Below are 21,396 nucleotides of genomic sequence, written 5' to 3'. Positions count from 1 at the left end.
AAGTTAATGACATGGAAATAAAACAGTTAGAAGTAAGTCCTACAGTGGCATATCCAGCTGTCCCTCCCTGGGTACAAGAAGAAATAATAATAGACTGGTGCCTGTTGAACAAAAGACAAGAACATGAAATAGACAAATACTGGGTGATGAATTATATGGATAAAAAATACAAAAACAATACTATAATATATACAGATGCATCAAAAAGAACAGACAAAAGAATGGGAATATCATGTGTCATACCAGAACATAAAATATTCTGTAATAAAAGAATAAATGATGAGTTGGCTGTATATACGGGAGAATTAGTGGCAATTCAACAAGCAATGACATGGATAGAGCATAATAGACCAAAAGAGGTGGTAGTGGCATCAGATTCCAGCTCAGCTCTATTAAGTCTTGAATTATCTCAGGTTGAGGCAAGACAAGATATTGTATGGGAAATAAAACAGTTGGTAAATGACATAACAAAATCAGGGACAAGAATTTCATTTGTATGGGTTCCGGCTCATATAGGAGTAGCAGGGAATGAATGTGCAGACAAATACGCAAAACAAGCAGCAGGAAAAGAAAGAATTGAAATTAAGATCAAATATAGTAAAGCAGAAATGAAAAGTATTATTAAAGCTAAAATGAAAGACAAATGGCAAGAGTTATTGGACACAGCACAGACAGGTAGACAGTTTTATAATATTCAAAGAAGAGTGGGAAAGGGCAGAACCACAAGCAGAGGAAAACAAGAGGAAGAAGTGTTATCAAGGTTGAGATTTGGACACACAGGGCTAAATAGCACACTAGCAATAATTAAGAAACATGAAAATGGGAAATGTAATTACTGCAATAAACCGGAAACAGTAGAACATGTAATTCTTCACTGCTCTAGGTATCATTATTATAGACTCAGATTAATACAACAACTAGAAGAAAATAAACTTAAACTGAATGTTCAGGACATCCTAAAAAAAGGGTCAGGAGAAATTGATTTTAAGATTCTTTTTTCTTTTTTGAAGGAAACAGGATTAGTAAACAGGATATAGGAAAATAGACTAAAACTCTACAAACTACTGGTTCCATACTCCAGTCTAGATGGTGCACCAAAAAGCTAGTTGCCATCCGCCAAAAAAAACAAGAAGAAGAAGAAGAAGAAGACAGTCATTGGAGACTATTTTGACTTTGACTTGTTAAGCTCTTGTTAGTCCATGCTCTTGTTAGTCCATGCTCTTGTTAGTCCATGCTCTTGTTAGTCCATGCTCAGTGTTTTTCTTGTTCCTGTCTTGTGTTAGTCTAACATGTTTAACCTTAGCTTAGGGTCTAGTATAGTTTAGTCAGGTTTCTTGTGTGTTTAGATTAGCGTTGGCTGTGGGTAGAGCATAGTTTAGCTTTAGCATTGTTCATGTGTTTAAATTAGTGTTAGCATTAGCATGTAGCTTAGGTCGTGTGTTTGTGTCTGGTCTTGTCTTGTGTACCCTTGTCTTGTCTTGTTTTGTCATTATTAAGTACTTTGTGAAACATCTCTGCATGTGTGTTCGCCCCTCTCTGTCACGTTAGCCCAATTCGTTACAGTTTCTCAAAAATGGAAAGGTTGGAAGGGATCTGCAAATTGTATTCTTCTACAGTGCATAATATCATTAAATGGGTCAAGGAATTTGAAGGAATTTCACAGCATAAAGGGCAACAGTGTCATACTTATTTGGAATATCTAACCACAAGGGCAAGAGATTACTTTTTTTGGAATATATAAAATACATTAAATGTTTCTCAGCTTGGTGTAAAAGAAACTAGCCAGCATAGAGCGCTGCACCTCAAGCCCGCTGAATAGCTTTGGGATAAATTTAATGCACCCAACCATTCTCTCACAAGTTTCTACAGAAACACGCCAATGTGTTGTGCAATGTCATCTAAAAAAAAATCTGCAAGAAAGGGTTACTGTATATAAGCTTTTTTGATTTTGTAATCGTTGTCCAACAAGGTGTGTTGGGCGTGTTCCTTACGAGGTATGCTTTTAGTTACAGCTCTATACAGTCGTATGCTATATCACTGTTACTCAGCGTAAAGCAGTGATACAATGAACAAGTCAGTGAGTAAATGAATGAATGGTTTAGAGAAGGGTGGGAGCTGTAAGCCAAACACTTTTTAATATTTAGATTAATAAGTTGGCAAAAAATAGTAGAAAAGTCATTTCCTGTTTACACTCTGCATGACTCAGTGAATTATTTCCTTTTCTATGCAGATAACCTGCTTCTGCTGTCCGCCACTGCACAGGGTCTACAGCAGAACCTGGACCTAACAAAGTGACTAATGTCATGATATTCCAAACAGAATACAGATCTCAGGGGTCAATACACATTTACAAAGGATCTTCAAAAAGTTTCTGCACTTTTATATTTTCGTTGGAAACGGTGAGGGTGGGAGGAGTAGTGTAATTGGTCGTGTCTGAGAGACTGAGAGAGAGCTTATAGTCTGGATTTAGGTGAATTTCCACCTTTTTGGACCGCTCAAAGAAGCTTTAAGGGGGAGAAAATTTTCATATGATGATGATGTGAAAGCAGCGGTGCATCAGTGGTTACATGCTTAACCAAAAACATTTTTTGCTGATGCCATTAAAAAGTTGGTACAACGCTGGGAAAAATACATCAGAAGGTGACTATGTAGAAAAGTGATGTAATTTGTTTTTGAAATTCTTAATAAATAGAGTTTTAAAAAGTTCAGAAACGTTTTGAAGAAACCTTGAACATTAGCTACTAACAATATTAAATATTCAAACATTTATAATTAGTTAGGAGTCAAAACTAGTTCTTCTGGATACTTTAACCTGGCAGTGAATGAAGAAAGAAGAAAAGCACCCAGGGCTTTTTTTGCCATAAAACAAAACATTCCAGTAGTCATTCAAATCGGCTAAAATATTTAAACCTGTAATTAAACCAATTGCCCTATTTGGCTGTGAGGTGTGGGGACCGCTTACAAATCATGAACTCAGCAAATGAGACAAACATCCAAATGAGACCCTGTAAAACTATTTAAAGGTGCACAGAAACACCACAAATAATGCCAGCAGGGCAGAATTAGGTCGGCCCTTATTGTCCCTACTTCCCTTACTGATGAGAAAAGCTGGCGTATGTTCTCAGTGAACACAAAGAGATTAGCATACTGCCAGCACTGGATATTCAGACCTGCCACAGGGACAGTGAGTGACCATATCAGATCTCAGATATACAGATCCACGAGCACACGCTGACAGTTTAATTTATAAAAGTGATAACAGTAATAATAATATTATTAATAAAATATTATACGGTTAATATATTATTATTAAAGACGGCGGTAGTGGTGGAAGTAATTATGATAATGGGAGTATTGATGTAGTATAGTTTATTATTGTTTTTATTACTATCGTTGGTAGCTGTAATAGTATGGCTGGTGGTGGTGTTATTACTTTTGTTTATCATTTTAATTTTCTTATCAAAGCCTTGATATGTCAATAAAGTACTATTAAATTAAACTGAATTGAATTGAAGTGAGAGAGAGTTACTGCAGTATATCTGCACCAGAATAAAGTAACACTGTACAGTTATATAAGCCTCTAAAGCAGGGGTGTCAAACTCATTTTCACCGAGGGCCACATCAGCATTATGGTGGCCCTCAAAGGGCCGATTGTAACGTATCCTGCTGTGATTGCAGTCTGTCGTTTTTCTTGGAGGCCAAATTCTGCATTTATATTGTCCTACTTTACCACAGACACGGCCTTATAACACAAGAGACGCACCGGTTTCTCTTCCTGAAGCACAAACTTGTTTTCACTTTCATTAAATTTCCTCCTTCTGCTTAATTTTCTTACTTATCTTCTTGTACATTTTAGGATCATGTGTAAATATGTGTAACATCATCTACTGGCGGGCTGTGTCACTTTGCAGGTCACAAAATCAGCCTGCATTTTGAAAGATGCAGTTTGTTTAGGATTTTACAGTGTATTTTTAAGACAATCATTCTGCCCTCACTACTAGTTATCCCCCTTTCTCAGCTAGACAGACAGACAGACAGACAGACAGACAGCTCCCTTCAGAATAGTCGGTTTATTTGCTCGCCAGCTGTGTGATACACTGTGTGCATCAAAATGAAGTAAAAATACAAACAATAAAAACAATAAAGAACTTAATACAGTAAAGGCACACAGCTGTAGTCAAGTGTTACATCTGGTACAATATGAGATTTAACCAAACGTAAAATAACGAGTTAAAATTTTGTGTAAAGATACTAATTGCTATAGTAACAGTAACAACAGTATTTAATTACGGTAAATTTGTAACTAAAACGCTGTGATATACTCACTAAACATTTACTAACAACTGAGAATATAAACGCCACTACTTACAGACGATGCTTTGGTATTATACTGAAAGATATTTGTATTTATTTATTATTGTTTACATTACTGACTACGCTACTTCGCGTTCTCTTTGCCGTAAAAGTCACATGGCTTCTTAGCGAAGGTTAAAGTTAGTTGCCATGACTACGATGTCACGGTTGTCTCTTAAAGGCGCAGGAGTCCCGTTAAATTATAAGCGCGTCTCTGTAACGACTCGAACCATCACAACAATCATACAGTCGTTAAACCTCTCGCGGGCCACATAAAATGACGTGGCGGGCCGTGAGTTTGACACCCCTGCTCTAAAGGAACTACAGTAGGATTTTTTTAAATGTCTATAATATATAATATATAATATGGCATCTTTTTCAGTTATGCTAAGTTCACACTACATGACTTTCAGGGTGTTCAGATCGCTGTACAGTTCACACTACACAACTTGATCTCTTGTAATCTGGAGTCTTTAAAGTCGTTGCTGTTTTCACACTACACAATTGACTGGCAATAAGGGGTCACACACTACACAATCTATCACAGGGAGGAATCCCAGACGAGTCTATCTGGTCTCCCAGATTCGTGTCACGAAAACACACGGAGAGGTAAAAAAGCGTAAAAAAGAAAGAGGAAAAAGAAAATAATCTGAGAAAACCCGGCCAGCAGGGATTGCCCTGTTTTGCAGAGAGAGTTGGGGGTAAATAAATATTTTTGCAATGCACTGTTGGTATGATGGTTTGTCGTGAATGATAAGGTCACTAATACTGTAAAGCTTGTGTTTGTGCTGATGTATTCTAATAGAAACTATATTATGCTCCTGCCCCACAAATGAACAACTTCTCCCCCAGGTTTCCCCTCACCTAGTATCTTGGAGTGACTGGAGTTTGACACTGCACTCACTGCCAGTCACAACCTGATTGCAACACTTTTGACACTACATGATTTTGAGTCGCTGACAGGTCCACATATTTACCATGCTAGAAACCTTTACCCCTTTTCCACCGACGCAGTTCCAGTTCCGTTCCGGTTCCCGAACTTGATTTTGAACCGGTTCCACCGAAAAAAAGACAGGAAACTTGCATTCTAATTTGGCACCACAGAATAACTGTTTTTTCAGCAGAACCGTGACGTCATCTGTGGGCGTGTTTAAAGTGGACCTTTTCACATTATATAGAATTTAAACCACTTTCATCTTTTAAAGTTCACCTGATTAAAATTTGATCCAGTTTGCCGCTGATATTTTCAAAGCGCTGAACTGTGTGATATAATGTGGTAAAAGTGACCCGGACAGTATAAACACTTCACGTGAAAAGTAAAGCATAATGTGGAAACACTGAGGGATAAATTTGGGCAGTACAGAGCACTTATAACCAGTAATAACGGAAAGAAATTGAGTGTTTCTGTGTGGTACTTTTAGTACATTCAGCCACGTTACGCTTTATTTAGGTGAAGCTTTTTGTGGATTCAGAACCCCGAGCTGCATAAACACCACATGTGAAGTAAATCCAGCTAAACACAGATACATGTGGAGCTTTTAGACTGGATTTGATGGTTATTTCACACAGATGTTTGTTTGTGTCGTGGAATTTTAGTGATGTTTTATTGCTCAAGTCAAGTGCTGAGCAAACCGAGAGTCGCAGTGAAAGCGAAGCGCAAAACGCTTCTCACGTCAATGAACTAAAGAAAACAACAACTGCAACAAACACGTCTACGTCTTCTTATCACCAATAGTTGAGCGATGCTTTTTGCATAAAAACGAACATCTGTAACAACAGCACAAATGCTCGCACATAATCTACACAGTCAAACACAAATCATTAACCAAATTATCTAAACAAAAAAACTGGAAGAACTAGAATAAAGAGTCTCCTCACTCAGCTAGTCCTGAAACACAGTTCAGTATTAACACACTAACACTACACTAACACCACACACACACTCAGGACCAGAACATAACAGCAAACCCAATCAAAATTACTCAAACAAAACCCCTTATTGGGAAACTTAATCAAAATCAAAGAGTAAAATGAAATGTTATTTGGCCCTAAATTGACAGTACAGCATAGCAGGTTACCTAAGCATCCTGTCTGACCCAAAACTCAGGTCACCCCTGACCAATGTACAAAAATAACAAAATTCATTACCAAAAATAGTCAAATATTAAGAATTTTAAAACCTTTCTGATGATGAGAATAGCTGCCATATGTTCTCGGTGAACATAAAGAGCTCAGCATACTGGCAGCAGTGAACGTTCAGTCCTGCCACAGGAACAGTGAGTGACTATATCAGATCTCAGATATACAGATTCACGAGCACATGCTTACAGTTTAATTTATAATTATTATTATTCATTCATTCATTCTCTTTTACCACCGCTTTATCCTATTCCGGGTTGTGGTGGGTCTAATTTACTGGGTAAAAGGTAGGAAACACCTTGATGGTTGCACGCCCACACACACATTCACACATAGACTCATATTTAGGGCAATTTTGTGTCTCCAGTAAACCTGACTGCATGTCTTTGGACTGTGGGAGGAGACCGGCGCACCCAAAGGGAAACCACACAGATATGAGGAGAACATGCAAGTCCTACACAGAAAGGACTCGGACTGCTCCACCTGGGAATCAAACCCAGGACCTTCTTGCTGTAAGGCGACAGTGCCACCAAGCAACCTTGTCACCTATTATTATTTTTATGTTAGATAATTGTTATTATTATTATATATATATATATATATTATATATATATATATATACTGATCAGCCATAACATTAAAACCACCTCCTTGTTTCTACACTCACTGTCCATTTTATTGGCTCCACTTACCATATAGAAGCACTTTGTAGTTCTACAATTACTGACTGTAGTCCATTTATTTCTGTACATACCTTTTTAACCTGCTTTCACCCTGTTGTTTAATGGTCAGGACCCCCACAGGACCACTACAGAGTAGGTATTATTTAGGTGGTGGATGATTCTCAGCACTGCAGTGACACTGACATGGTGGTGGTGTGTTAGTGTGTGTTGTGCTGGTATGAGTGGAAAAGACACAGCAGCGCTGATGGAGTTTTTAAACATCTCACTGTCACTGCTGGACTGAGAATAGTCCACCAACCAAATTTATCCAGCCAACAGCGCATGTGGGCAGCGTCCCTTGACCACTGATGAAGGTCTAGATGATGACCAACTCAAACAGCAGCAACAGATGAGCGATCGTCTCTGACTTTACATCTACAAGGTGGACCAACTAGGTAGGAGTGTCTAATAGAGTGGACAGTGAGTGAACACGGTATTTAAAAACTCCAGCAGCGCTGCTGGGTCTGATCCACTCATACCAGCACAAAACACACTCTAACACACCACCACCATGTCATTGTCACTGCAGTGCTGAGATCATCCACCACCTAAATAATACCTGCTCTGTGGTGGTCCTGACCATTGAAGAACAGGGTGAAAGCAGGCTAAAAAAGTATGTAAAGAAATAGATGGACTACAGTAAGTAATTGTAGAACTTCAACGTGCTTCTATATGGTAAGTGGAGCTGATAAAATGGACAGTGAGTGTAGAAACAAGGTGGTTTTAATGTTATGGCTGATCAATGTACAGTATAATACTGTATATACTATATACGGAGAGAGAGAGAGAGCAGGAATGTAGACTTGCTGAGTCATAAGATGACGCGCCTGACGAGCTTGGATCGGTCACGTGGTCTCCATCAGCTCTATGTTAGCGTGAGGGAAGCAACTGTCCTCGACACGACGTTTCAACTCTATTGCGAGCTGATGTAGATGTACCGCACTTTATTCCCCTCATACTTTCGTGTCTCTCTTTGTTCACCTTTACTTATTACAGCAGCAGTTTAGTGCTTTACAGTAACTGTGTGACCGTCACCGCTTTTTCGCTTTTTAATTGCAGTCGAGGCTTTTATCGCTGCTCACAGTTCGAGTCGTTGCCTTCGACTAGCGTTTGAGTTACCTCTCAGAGCAGCCAAGGCCTTTTGTTTTTACTTAACAGGTTCATCCCGCTATTGCCGTTTTTAACTTCTAACGTTGGCTATCTTGAACCGAACCTGACTGAATTAGCGGTCAGCTAAACAACGCGCTCGTGTCAGGTAGCCCGCTGTCTGTTTCGGTCGGTGAGTTTGTGCGATCCGTGCTAATGGGCTTGCTGTCTCAAGGCTCGCCGCTTAACTGGGTAGAGACCAAGAAATATGCCGACCATGTCAGAAAACACGGCATTCTGCAGTTTCTCAACATCTACAACAAGGTGAAGGACCGACAAAAGGATGTGTTAAAATGGGGCGACGAGGTAAGAATGTCCACTCCTCCATCCTCCATGTGTGCGTTTCCGTTTCGTTCAAGCGTTTGTTTACATCTAGCTCCACTGACTGTTGTGGTTGTAACTGCACGCAGTTGGAAACCACGTTACTGTCAACAGAACACTAGAAAATATTGTCTAGAGTGCAAGCAAGGTACATGCTTTGGATTTGAAAGTCTTGTTAAGTTACCAAATAAGTACGGCTTTAGTAAACTTTCACTTGTTGTTTTAGTTCTAGTTTATTATAACATCAGCGTATTAGGTATTACGTATTTGGCCTAGCAATGTGTCTAAAAATCCTGTTGTTTTATTTACAGGTGGAATACATGCTGGTGGAACTAGACGAGAAAAATGAAAAAGCTCGTCTGATTCTGAATGGACACAAAGTTTTGGAGACGCTGCAAGAACAGGGCGAAAATATCGATCCCAAGTAAGCTTTAAACGTTGCCGTTTAATCTGTGCTTGTTTCATTTGGATTTTTGTGATCTGAAAGTGCTGCTGTCAAATGCCCTTTACCCTAGACACGCCTAGCTTTCTAAATACATTTAACACACAGAAACATTACATACTGAACGTGAGTGGATAGATGGAGAACTACGGGCTATTTTTAAGTGAGTTTGTCTGGATTAGGCTTTGAGTTGGTCATGTGTGCTAATTGAACTGTAAAGCTATGGCATTTCTTGTTCCCACCTCTGCTGGAAACACTTAAAAGAAGAGAACAATCGTGCAATCACATGTACTTTCTCTCTCTTACACACACACACGCACCCACCCCACCCCACCCCACCCAACCAAGCAGTTTTTAAAGACTTTGCATTACGCCCAGGACTCCTTTTCCCCAGATGCAAATGTATGTAAAGCTATCATTTTTATTCATGTTTACTGTTCTTGTCTTTCCTAATTTCCAGCCATCCAACCCTGTGGAGACCAGAGTATGGTAGCTACATGATTGAGGGCACGCCAGGTCAGCCTTATGGAGGGACAATGTCCGAGTTCAACACAGTAGAGGACAACATGGTCAAAAGGAGGAGGGAGGCATCGTCAGTGCTCCACGAGCACGAGACGCTCTGCACCATCACAGCATTCCCCAGGTAGCGTGCAGTAGACGACATGCAACACACACAGCAACAGTATTTCCTCTGCATTTGCATTAACCAGCAGTGACGTGCAACATTTATGTCCTGTCCTAACAAGAGCAGGAATTATTTGTTTGTGCCATTGTTTCCTATTGGTTTGGGTGGTGCTGCTTGATTTGCTGCTGTGCTACTTTGAGTGAACATTTACCTCTTTGATGCTTGTTTTTACTGCTTCTTGCTGTGCTCAAAAGTTCAGTCTGATTGAACTTTGACCCAGTCTTCCCTGACTTATTCAAGATGCCGCAAAAGATACAAATTGTTTATAGACTGAAGAGAAGCACGGGCGGCCCTTGGCAGTTAGAAACTTTCTCACTGTTTCATAAAACCCTGAACTGTTAAATTCAACCTTAAATTGAGCATTACATTGTGAGAACAATATGGTCTGGTGAAAGGTGAAATAAGAAGACAGGTCTGAATTTTAGAGAGCCAGTTACTAATTCTCTAATTGCTTATTGTGGTTAATTGTGATTAATTGACCCTTAGTTTGCTAGAACAAAGTTTCATTAATTTTAGGCCGCAGTAAAACCGGTTCTACAGAAAGTACTGGGCACATAGCAGGAATGCCCTAGACAGGTTTTCAATCCATCACAAAGCTTTGGCCAAACCCCCATCCCCCATGACCTAGCCAAGCACAGTCTGTGTAGATGCCGGTCGGTTTAAAAGCACCGCTATTGTTCAAGGACAGATTTTATTGGTAATGAGCTCACATAATAGTGTAAACCACTGATTAAAATATAACAAACACTTCACATGTGATAGAAAATTGTTAATTACATTTTTCACTTTTTTAATACAATATTGGTTTTAGTATTGAGTATCAGTTGAATATAATTTTGTTTCAATCAGTTACTAAATTCTTAGTAACTGAGCTGATATGCAAAATGTCAAAGGTTTGATAGAGATCTGCTTCCTACTAGTTTATTTATGTGTCCTGTTTGCCTACGCCAAACATCCTCATGGCTTAGAATATATCAGCCTGTTGACTGGAAATTGTAAAAATGCGTGGCGTGCCTTTGCAGTAATTTCTAAAAAGACATTAACATAAAATATGTTAATATCCTTCAGTTAATAATGGCAAAGTTCATTTCTGCCTTGCCAAAAGCTTCAATACTTTTTATGTGTACTGGAATTTTTTTTTTTTTTTATTTGTTACCAGGCTGTTTTTTTGTGCAGAAAACAGTCAAATGTATTACTTGAAGTGTGGCTGCTTTGCATTTAATCTGTTCCAAATCCTGTGTTTCAGGTTGGGTTGCCCAGGATTTACAAAGCCGGAATTTAGGCCGACTCCTGTTGAAAAAGGAGTGTCAAAGTCCCTCTTCTTTCCTGATGAGGCGATCAACAGGCACCCCCGATTCAGGTGCAGGTTAAGAACATCCGTTTGGCTTGGCAGTTCAGACGATTGTACATAGATATTTACTCTGAACCCTGCTGTTATGAAAGTGCATGTTTCACATTATTAACAGGTGCTCATTTGTTCATCTGTTTCAGCACTTTGACCAGAAATATTCGTCACAGAAGGGGAGAAAAGGTTGTGATCAATGTACCGAGTGAGTACATCTTATTTACTTTGCATTTAATACATTTGGGTTCAAGAGCTAGGCGCCCAGGTGGCACGTGCACACCAGCGCCGAGATTTTGAACATCCCAGTTAAAATCTTGGCTCTGCTACCGGTCGGCAGGGTCTTCAAATGCTGTGCTCTATCCCATGGTTAGGGATAGAGATGTCTGTGCAGAAGCAGAGGCGCAAAGAAGGGGTTCGCTAGGACTGCGTACGCGTCTGAGGGTCTGATAGGTTTTTAAAAAAAAAAGTATGCATTTTCTCCCCATTTAGCACACTCAATTTGTCTTTCGCTGCTGACGGATACCAGATTGCATTCGAGGAGAGCACGTCGCTGCACACGCCTCTTCCGACATTTTCACAGCCCTCCTCTTCTCGCCCCTGCTTTCTGCACAGGCGTCTCTTCCGCCAATCAGTGTCCTTACACAGCGTATGAAGACCCACCCACCCACACATAGTCCGGCCCCCACCCTGCAGATACGGTGGCCAATTAGTATCTGCTGCAGGCACTTCCAATTATGCCCGCTAGATGGCGCCCAGCCAACCAAAGGCAACGCCGAGTTTCGAACCGAGGAGTTCAGAATCTCGGTGTTAGTGTGCTAGCAGAATATCCCGCTGCGCCACCTGGGCGCCCCATAGTATTATTTTATGTAAAAGCAGCAAGCTGAGCTTCAAAAACTATGAATTGTCCTGTCTCTGAATATTTCATTTTCATGTTTACCATTGCTTTACCATAGTCAGGGTCTCACTGGGTCCAGTTTTTTCAAAATCATTGGGTGCAATGCAGTAACACACCCCGGACAGAACACAATCCATTGCAGAGCCTTGGCCATCCTCTCAGACATAGCCAGTCAATGTCCGTATGTAGATGCCTAACTGGCCAATTGCACTACTTTGGGATTCGAACCATGAATTTCAATGGTAGTGGGCCAGAGATGTAGAGAAAATATATTTTATTTCATTTTCATTTTTAACACTGCTTAATCCTGGCCAGGGTGGTAGGTCCGGTGTCCACTAAAACACTGTGCACAAGGCAAGAACACACACCGAACCAGGTGTTAATCCATCTCAGGCTTTGGTGACCAAACCTCATGCCCATCCCAAGCCAATCATGTCTGTGTAGACGCCCAACCGGTCGACATCAGTGTGTATATCGGAGTGTATTTTGCTGCTGCACCACCTGAGCGAAATTATAATTTTTGTTGCCATTTAGATCAAACTCTGGTTTGTTAAACATTTTCTTGTTTACTGTTTTCATAGTTTTCAAAGACAAGAACACGGCATCTCCATTTTTGGAGACATTTCCTGAAGATGATGGTGAAGCAGCGCGTGCAGTCATCCCTGACCACATCTACATGGATGCTATGGGCTTTGGAACGGGAAACTGTTGTCTGCAGGTAAAACCGTTCATGCAGTACATTACAAAGTATTTCTCATCTGCCATTCCATGTGAAGTTATTGTTAGGGATACAACTCTACATAGTGTTAATGGGTACAATGTGGTAGCTATTTGCTGTCTGATTGCCTGTTTGTTTTGTTTCTGTTATTGTAGGTCACATTTCAGGCTTGTAGCATCAATGAGGCACGATACCTGTATGACCAGCTGGCCACTTTCTGCCCTATTGTGGTAAGTAAGACCACTGAAGAGTAAAATTCTGGGTTGAATTTACCAATAGGCTTAATAAGTGCCCGAGATCATATACACAGTTTTCATATATATGTTATTGTTTTTTTTTTTGTTGATTGACTAATCCAGATATATTCACATTATCATGTGCATCATATATCAATAACTTGTCCTGCCCCCACCTTATAACAATCTATTGGTTAGAAAAGGCAGCAACTTTACTTTGCATGCAAGGCATCAAAATAGTCATTAAAATAGTAATGGCCCATGCTCATTTTCCATTTTTAAATACATGAAAATGTTTTATCCTTTCACACTTCGGATTACAACTATGGCATTGTGTGAAAAATGCAGCATGGGTTTGCATTTTAGATAGCACGTTTTCTTATCATGGAATCACTTGCTGTGACCTCCATATGAATTAAAGGTTAGATTAAAACAATAAAAATTTAATTTACTCATTTCACTTTTATTTTTTATTTTTTATTTATTTTTTTTAAATTATCTATTTTTTTCCCACTTTTTCCCCCCAACTTTTATCCCTATTCTAATTGTGTCCAATTACCCTGATTGTCCTCTATACTGATTCGACCCTTTTGCTGCTGACTGAGGACGCCACTCAACTGACTTGCGCCCCCTCCGGCACGCAGTCAGTACAGCCTGCATTTTTCACCTGCACGAGCCGAGTTAATACACCGAGAGACACGGAGGGTGCAGGCGCCGTCAGTCAACCAGCAGGGGCCGCAGTTGTACCAGTTATGAGGACCTATGCTCCGACTCTACACCTAAGCCCCTGAACAACAGCCAAACGTTGTTCATACTGCCGCCCAACCCAGTCGGAAAGGTAGAGCTGAGTTTCGATACGATGCATCTAGAAACCCAACTCTGGTGAGCTAGCGTACTTTACCGCTGCGCCACCTGAGCGGCCTCGTTTCACTTTTTTAAAAATCTCTTATGTTCATTGACAGAGCTTTCTTGTTTTAACTAAAGTGCATTTCATAACAAAACTGCATATGTATTTTCCGCACTATATGGCGCACCGGGTTATAAGGCGCAGTCTCAATTACGGGATCTATTTCTGTACTTAACCCATACATAAGGCGCACCGCATTATAAGGCGCTAAAACATACGGTCTACAAAAAAAGGATACCTACCGGAGGCGTGGCGGAGGTAAGCGTACGTACTGTACGTATTACGTAATGCTCTCTGATTGGTTTATCGCTGCCAGCGTACGTAGTGTACGTATTACATCCCTGTGTCAGCGGGAAATGGTCCGATAGTCCAGCCATTCTCAACCGGGGTGCCGTCTGGCTTCATCAGGGCTGCCGTCAAAAACATTCTGATGTTATTTAAATAAATAAACGCGGGTTGCGTCTGCTGCGTACAGCGATGAGTCGTTTGCGAAAGATCCAAACTGAATAACAGGAACCGAGTCGTACGCGTTGGCTCGCAAAGGGGAGGGGGGGGTGTCGGAAGCGCCTGCCATACGCAACCGCTTGTTGGTTTCACCAAGTGGAGGGGTGTGTGGCGCGAGGAGGGATGCAGAGGGTAAGTGCTTCTTAATACATTTCAGACTGGGGTGACTCAAGATTTTGAACACTAGTAAAGGGTGCCGTGACTGAAAAAATGTTGAGAAACACTGCGATAGTCAATCAAGCGGAGCGCTTACCAAAGTCGCACAACAACATTTTTACAGATTTTGGAACTCAGTGCACACATAAGGCGCACCTGATTATAAGGCGCACGGCAGATTTTGGAGAAAATTTAAGGCTTTTAGGTGCGCCTTATAGTGCGGAAAATACGGTAAATAAACTGTCAATATTGTCTGTCAATCGAGTATTGTTGCATATCATGTGAAAGGCGTAAATGCAGCAGTAAGCAGAAATATGCACTAAACCAAGCACAAAAAGCTTCTCTTGTAAAGGCAGCCTTTGAGTTTTGTCTAAATTGCTATAGAGTTGCACAGATACTAACTTGCTTTAAACACCATATAGCCCCCTAGTGGTCAGCATGTATACACATTCACCAGTCACCTAAAACAGACACTGATTAAGATAATAATCTGCTACATAATGTTTGTCTCATTGTCGTTTCTTGTGGTTGGTGAAAATGTACCTGACTTGGGAACGCTAAATAGTATACAAATGCTAGTTATCAACTCTACAGTACCGTTACACCCTCGCATTTGACCTACATCAAAAAACCTACTCATGAGAAAGAATGTTTGATGGCACCCATGTGGAATTTAACCTAAGAAATTCTGTGGTGACCTGGTGGAACAATACTGTGGCTTAAAAGCCACCAACAAAACCGGAGGATACTTGCAAAAAAGTGGTGGCCAAATAATTAGAAACAAAGCAACAAATGAATGACACAAATACAAAGTGGGCAATGTGGGTGAAGCAAGAAAAACTCCAGGCAGTACTCACTACATAATGCGTTTGATATTTGCAGATATCAGTTGTTAGCTGGAGATAATCAAACAGTTGCTAAGTGTATTTGTTGCTCAGCTGTCAATCATTAACATTCCTACATTTCAGCCAACAGCAGCAGATCAAAGCAATTATTCATTTCAAATGTGCTGAAATATGTGCAGATGGCCCTTAGTGCTGCTTCACCTTTCTATCGTGGCTTTGTGTCGGATATCGACTGCCGGTGGGGTGTGATCTCGGCCTCTGTGGACGACAGGACTCGGGAGGAGCATGGGCTCGAGGTGAAACTTTTTCAAACTTTTAAGGCTTGTCTGTTCAGTTTATGCTGTATGCAAGACAAGTTAAATGTGTTTTCTGTACAGTAACCTTGATTGCTTGGGTGTTCTGCAGCCTTTGAAAAACAACAAGTTCAGGATCCACAAGTCCAGATATGATTCAATCGACAGCTACCTGTGTTTTTGTGGGGAGAAATATAATGATATTGAACTGACGAAAGACGAAGAGATCTATAAACAGCTTCAGGATGCAGGTAGATACAATAGAGCGGTATTGTACACTGATTATGTTGAAAGAAAAAGGTTGTGAAACCTTTAACATAATTTAAATATCTGCAAAATGTGGTCTGTCAATACAAAAATAATAGAAGACATATCCATAGATAGAAACTCTAAAGAAAAGTATTGTGTGGTTGTTCATTTCTGAGACAGTGGCAGAAATACATAACTCCATATTTAAAATAAAGCTGTTTTGCACAAGATCTTTTTACTCATACTGCAAAGCTTTATGCTTAGGAACAGATCACAATCTGGGTGTCTAATGCTTCTGGGGTTCACTATTTTTTTTGCAGTTGTGCTCTAAAGAATAAGAAGTGTAACTTGTTTTTGCAGGAATTGATAAATTACTGGCCCAACACATTGCCCACCTTTTTATACGTGATCCACTGTCGCTCTTCGAGGAGAAGATCAATCTGGACGATGAGAACGAGTCTGATCATTTTGAGGTATTTTGAGTATATTTTGAATGTATTATTTTTCTTTGCATCACTTTTAAAATTCAGGCTTGTTTAGAAATGCCATTGAGTTTTACAGCATTTTTTTCATGGGACAGAACCTGCAGTCGACCAACTGGCAGACCATGCGGTTCAAACCACCCCCTCCAAACTCTGACATAGGTTGGAGAGTGGAGTTTCGCCCTATGGAGGTATGTGTCTTAAATAAGCTCTTACATAAGTGTTTACATAAGTAGTTAGTCAAAACACCTGCATTGCATTCAGCAGAACCTTTAAGCTAAGCGCAATGTAAAAGTAAAGTTTGCATTCTTTAATTTAAATGTGAAAGCACAGTGCTGTGCATGCATATGCAGTGTTCAGGATGGGGAGGAAAAAACCTTAACAATGTTTTTTGCTTAATATTGAGTTTAATATACAAGTACATAGTAAATCAAGCAAAAGCTAGGTGATTTAGGTGCCTTTCTATAGACATGTAGGCATCTATAAAAATGAACTACACCATAATGGTATTCTGATTTGGAGTATACCCTGGCCAGTGTAAATATATTACTTGTAAATGTAGTATTTTTTTCCAGTTATACTAGTAATGCTCATTTAATTCACCACCAATTCAAGGTCTAGTAAAGTAAAGTCAAAAGATAAGATAATCCTTTATTAGTCCCACACTGGGGAAATTCACAAAATCAAAATGTTCTGCTAAATTAGCTATGGGAAATTACCCTAGCCCACCAACCAGACAGGCATCTACACAGCCATGATTGGCAATGTCTGAGAGGAGGGATGGCCAGAGCCCCGCAGTGCATTAGCGTCCTGTTTAGGGTATTCCTGTCTTGGGCCCAGTGAAAACTGGCATGACCATCATGTGGCTAAAAAGAAATAAATAAATGTATAAAAATGCAAGTGGACACACAGTGTGACTTGTGCTATATGGCCAAATGTATGTGGACAATTTACCATTAGTGTATTGGACAGCCGAAACCATGGACAGTAATATGTAAAAAGGTCCCAAACTGTTGCAACAAAGTCGGAAGCATATAATTTATTTTCTACCGTTGATTTAGTACAGTTTTTTTGAAGTGTTTGGCTTGAATATCTGAACTTAATAATTAGAAGGGGTGTCCACATACTTTGGGTCATACCAAATAGCTAGAATATGTGGTTAGAAAAAGCTCCATCCAGCATTCCAGTTTTTTTATACAGTATTGTACTGTAGATTATATACACTATGCTTTTATTTTTGTTGCTCCTGTATTTAGGGGTTGCCTAAGCAGATAATTTCTGCTCTGCATACCTGATCTGGCACAGTTTTTACATCAGATGCCCTATCTGATTCAACCCTCCTTATTTTATCCAGCCCCCCTTCCCCCTTCACCAAGACCTAGACTGACTGACAGCACTGCTGAGATCTGCAGTTCAAATCTCAGTAGTGCTTGTGGGCTATCATATTTTACCACTGCAACACCTGAGTGCCCAATGCTTTATACATATTATTTACCAGCTAATGTGTGCCAAGGTTGTTAACTGGAAGCATGGTTTTCATTTTTTCTATTCTTAAACATAATTAGCTGAGTTGAAATGTAGGTTTTCACATACAGGTATTGTTCATGAGACCTGACTGATTTGTCCAAATTTAATAAAACAACTCATCTTGTCTCAACAGGTTCAGCTGACAGATTTTGAGAACTCTGCATATGTTGTGTTCATTGTCCTTCTTACCCGGGTGATCCTGTCTTACAAGTTAGACTTCCTCATTCCCTTGTCAAAGGTTGGTAAAATTCTTAATTATTTGCCAAGGCTATTTTAGTTATGTTTTAAAACGATGTCAGTTAGATTTGCTTTTAAATCTTAATGTAAAAAACTAGTAAAACTAGTAAAACTAGAAAATACAGAAAGACACATTTATATCAGATTTATGCCAGGATTCTTAAAGAATGACCATTTTTTATAGGTTGATGAAAACATGAAAGTTGCTCAGAAGCGAAACGCTGTGCAAGAGGGCCTGTTTTACTTCCGGAAGGACATCTACAAAGGTAAAGAAATGTTGAACTGTAATTACAATTATGAAAGCATGAAAGAACATGTAATTACAATTATGAAAGCAGCTTGAGCTTAAACCAATGCTCATCGAAAATAACATATATTGTTTGTAATTTTCCTCAAGGCTGCAACCTCTTAATTGACTCAGCTTCCACAGCAGTTCAAAACGGAGTAGAGAGCGAGGGGGTGCACGAGGAGTACACCCTGATGAGCATCGACACAATCATCAATGGCAAGGTACACATTCTTGGTTCAGCCAATCAGTTCAGCTGAGCTTAGCAGTAAATGAACTCTTGATTAAAATGCTGATTGTGATTTATTCAGGAGGGAGTGTTCCAGGGTCTGATACCAATCCTGAACTGCTACCTGGAGAATATGGAAGTGGATGTAGACACACGCTGCACTATCCTGAACTATCTGAAACTCATCAAGAAGCGAGCATCTGGTATGTAAACAACCACTCTAGGGCTGAGCGTATACAGTACACTCAGAATATTTAAAGTTAACTGCATTCACAAGACACTTCAGACCAGGGGGTCTGGCAAATCCAGGGTGTGGGAATTTGAGGAGAATTTTTGTTGGACGCAATCAGAACTCATTTTAACTAGTTCACTGGATTTTTCTCTTGCATTTCAGTGCCTAAAATCTTCAGCGTCACTTCACCTTACTTGGTGCTTACATTGCCCAAGTTTCCTCAACTTGTCTAAACACTGACTAAACACTTGGAAACCCATGCAACATTGCTTATGTCAAAATTAATGAGACATTATAAATAGGTGTCTCAATGATGCCACTGTTTTCCTTAAACCCCTCTTGTGACTCTTGGAAGTTGGTTGGCAGAGCTAATTAATATGCTAGGCCATTTGTACATTCTAAGACTCCGTATAAATTTGCTACTGGGGATGGCCAAGGCGCTGTGATGGATTGGTGTTCTGTCCATGGTATGGTAATGCACTGTGTCAAGTGAGTCTTGAGAAAACAGACTCACTGTGACCCTGACCAGGCTGCAGCAGTGATAAAATCAAAGAAAAACAAAATTAAATTCTGCATATATAATTTCTCTAAAATTGTGCTTGAGTGGCCCAACCTGCCGTGATCCTGACCATGATACAGTGGTTAATGAAAATTAAAAAGGAATAAATAAATTACATTGAAGAATTTGTTAGTATTTGGCAGTACTGACTGATCATGTTAGTTGCTTTATACAAATGGTCTGAATTCCTGACTTATTATTATACATTGTTCTTCTTATTGTCTATCTTTTTATACTGAGTGCTGTACTATCCCTTCGGTGCTGCAACGATGTGAATTTCCCCACTGTGGCACTAATAAAGGATTATCTTATCTTATCTTATCTTAATTCCTTGAGAGTTCAGATGCTCAGATGACTTTGAGCAGGTAATTTTAATCTTACTTACTAGAAGCTGATTTACGTTCATATGATTGCAGTCATTGTTCACCTGTTATAAATATGGACGTACCAAACTCTAAGAGATTCTGAAATTTGTTTACTATAGTATACTGTATTATACTGATTATGCGAATAGAAAAGAAAATCGCTGTACTAAATTCGAGACATACGCAAAACATTCTGCATTTTCCCTAGAGGTCTTAGATTTTTTCCACCACTATGTACTACATACAGTATGTTGATAGTTCTGACAGTTTGGGAAAGTAGTAACATGAATCTTTGCTACCAAATGTGATTTTTAATAGGCACTTTTTTTCTTTTCTATATTCAGATGCTACTTACTTGATATAATGCACTAATCCCCGACGGTACTAATTTCAAAAGCAAAAGTACAGGTCTTAAAAAAACTGTAGCTACATGGCTAATGTTTTAACTTGATGTGTGTTCATGTTTCTAATTAATCTCAGGAGAACTGATGACTATGGCCAGATGGATGAGGGAGTTCGTCACCAAGCATCCACAGTACAAGAAAGACAGTGTGATCTCCGACAGAATAAACTACGACCTGATTTGTCAGTGCGACCGAATTGCTAGGGGCCAGGAGCACTGCCCTGAACTGATCGGTGATCTAATAAACAGAGGACTATGAAGGTCTTTAACATTTTCTGAAAAGAATGTGCATTTTAATTCTTTCTTTTGGGATGAAAACCGACAACCAAAATCTTTTACTTAACGCAAAGATAAGAATGTTAAAGGCAGGGTTCCAATTCATAGTTCAAAATGCAAGGCTTGGCCAAATGTTTATTGAATTTGTATATATAAGATTTTTATGATTCTTCAAATTATTTTATTATCTTTGAGAATGAAAGCTATTGAGAGCAGATATGTACATATTTCATTGTTGTTTCTGACTAGATGCAGCTCTGCATGAAATGTAAATGTAGCGTAAATGATTTGTACATCAGTAAGATTTTTTTCAGTGACGCATACTGTAAATATTAATTCCTTCATCAGATATTAACAAGTGTACTTTCTTTTTGTCATGGACAAATTCAGTGGCTTTAACTGCAGTGTCTTGAGTAAATGGATTCTGCTGTGTTGCTATTTTCTTGGTTTGAATCAGGTATATGCATAATAGATTTTATACATAGGAAAAAAACTTGGTGTATAGGTCTGTATGAGGCATCACACGTGACTTAGTAGTGATGTGGTTGATCAGTGTTTTTTAAAGATAAATAACTTGACTAAATAAGTAATAGTAGGTTTAAGGTAGCTGGACGTAGATTTAATTTAAATATTTGTTTTTGCTTAGTAGTTCATTTGTACAGCAATCCACTAGAGGGTGCACCTGTCCCGGACACCGTCGGATGAGCTTTGAAAAGCTTTCTGGCTGGGGTTCATTGTGCCAGGATGTCACGACCTTGCTGGTGTTGATGGCCTTTTAATGAAGTGATTCCTGTACACATCAAACGTTTAGTTTGGTTTATTATTTAATTAGCATGTTTCCTTG

At 39.5% G+C, this 21,396-nt stretch overlaps 1 protein-coding gene across 4 annotated transcripts; it reads left to right on the top strand.

Annotated features, from left to right (window-relative positions):
* Positions 1–4,498: 4,498 nt before the first annotated feature.
* LOC134314395 (glutamate--cysteine ligase catalytic subunit-like) lies at positions 4,499–20,561 on the top strand. Of its 4 annotated transcripts, XM_062994984.1 has the most exons (17): positions 4,499–4,679; positions 6,860–7,004; positions 8,993–9,105; positions 9,584–9,766; positions 11,055–11,168; positions 11,300–11,358; positions 12,630–12,766; positions 12,922–12,996; positions 15,594–15,710; positions 15,820–15,958; positions 16,317–16,429; positions 16,537–16,629; positions 18,099–18,203; positions 18,387–18,468; positions 18,600–18,712; positions 18,800–18,920; positions 20,354–20,561. In XM_062994984.1, exons 2-17 carry the CDS (start codon positions 6,873–6,875, stop codon positions 20,533–20,535), a joined length of 1,878 nt encoding a protein of 625 aa, XP_062851054.1. In that variant the 5' UTR covers positions 4,499–4,679; positions 6,860–6,872; the 3' UTR covers positions 20,536–20,561. The 4 variants fall into 4 exon arrangements, with proteins under 4 accessions (XP_062851054.1, XP_062851055.1, XP_062851056.1 ...); XM_062994985.1 differs by lacking the exon at positions 6,860–7,004 and having other exon boundaries at positions 4,501–4,679; XM_062994986.1 differs by lacking the exons at positions 4,499–4,679; positions 6,860–7,004 and adding an exon at positions 4,832–5,054.
* Positions 20,562–21,396: the final 835 nt, after the last annotated feature.

The sequence above is a fragment of the Trichomycterus rosablanca genome, chromosome 5 (genome assembly GCF_030014385.1).
Source record: "Trichomycterus rosablanca isolate fTriRos1 chromosome 5, fTriRos1.hap1, whole genome shotgun sequence".
Classification (NCBI taxonomy): Eukaryota; Metazoa; Chordata; class Actinopteri; order Siluriformes; family Trichomycteridae; genus Trichomycterus; species Trichomycterus rosablanca.
The sequence above is the reverse complement of the archived record's forward strand: the minus strand, read 5'-3'. Positions and strand labels throughout refer to the sequence as shown.

What these genes read in the sequence shown, in the direction of transcription:
- LOC134314395 (XM_062994982.1), top strand. Translation starts at nt 8,517, where the DNA reads ATGGGCTTGCTGTCTCAAGGCTCGCCGCTTAACTGGGTAGAGACCAAG. An exon ending in ACCATCACAGCATTCCCCAG is followed by an intron (nt 9,767 to 11,054) that starts GTAGCGTGCAGT and finishes CCTGTGTTTCAG; the next exon opens with GTTGGGTTGCCCAGGATTTA. An exon ending in TGGAGTTTCGCCCTATGGAG is followed by an intron (nt 16,630 to 18,098) that starts GTATGTGTCTTA and finishes TTGTCTCAACAG; the next exon opens with GTTCAGCTGACAGATTTTGA.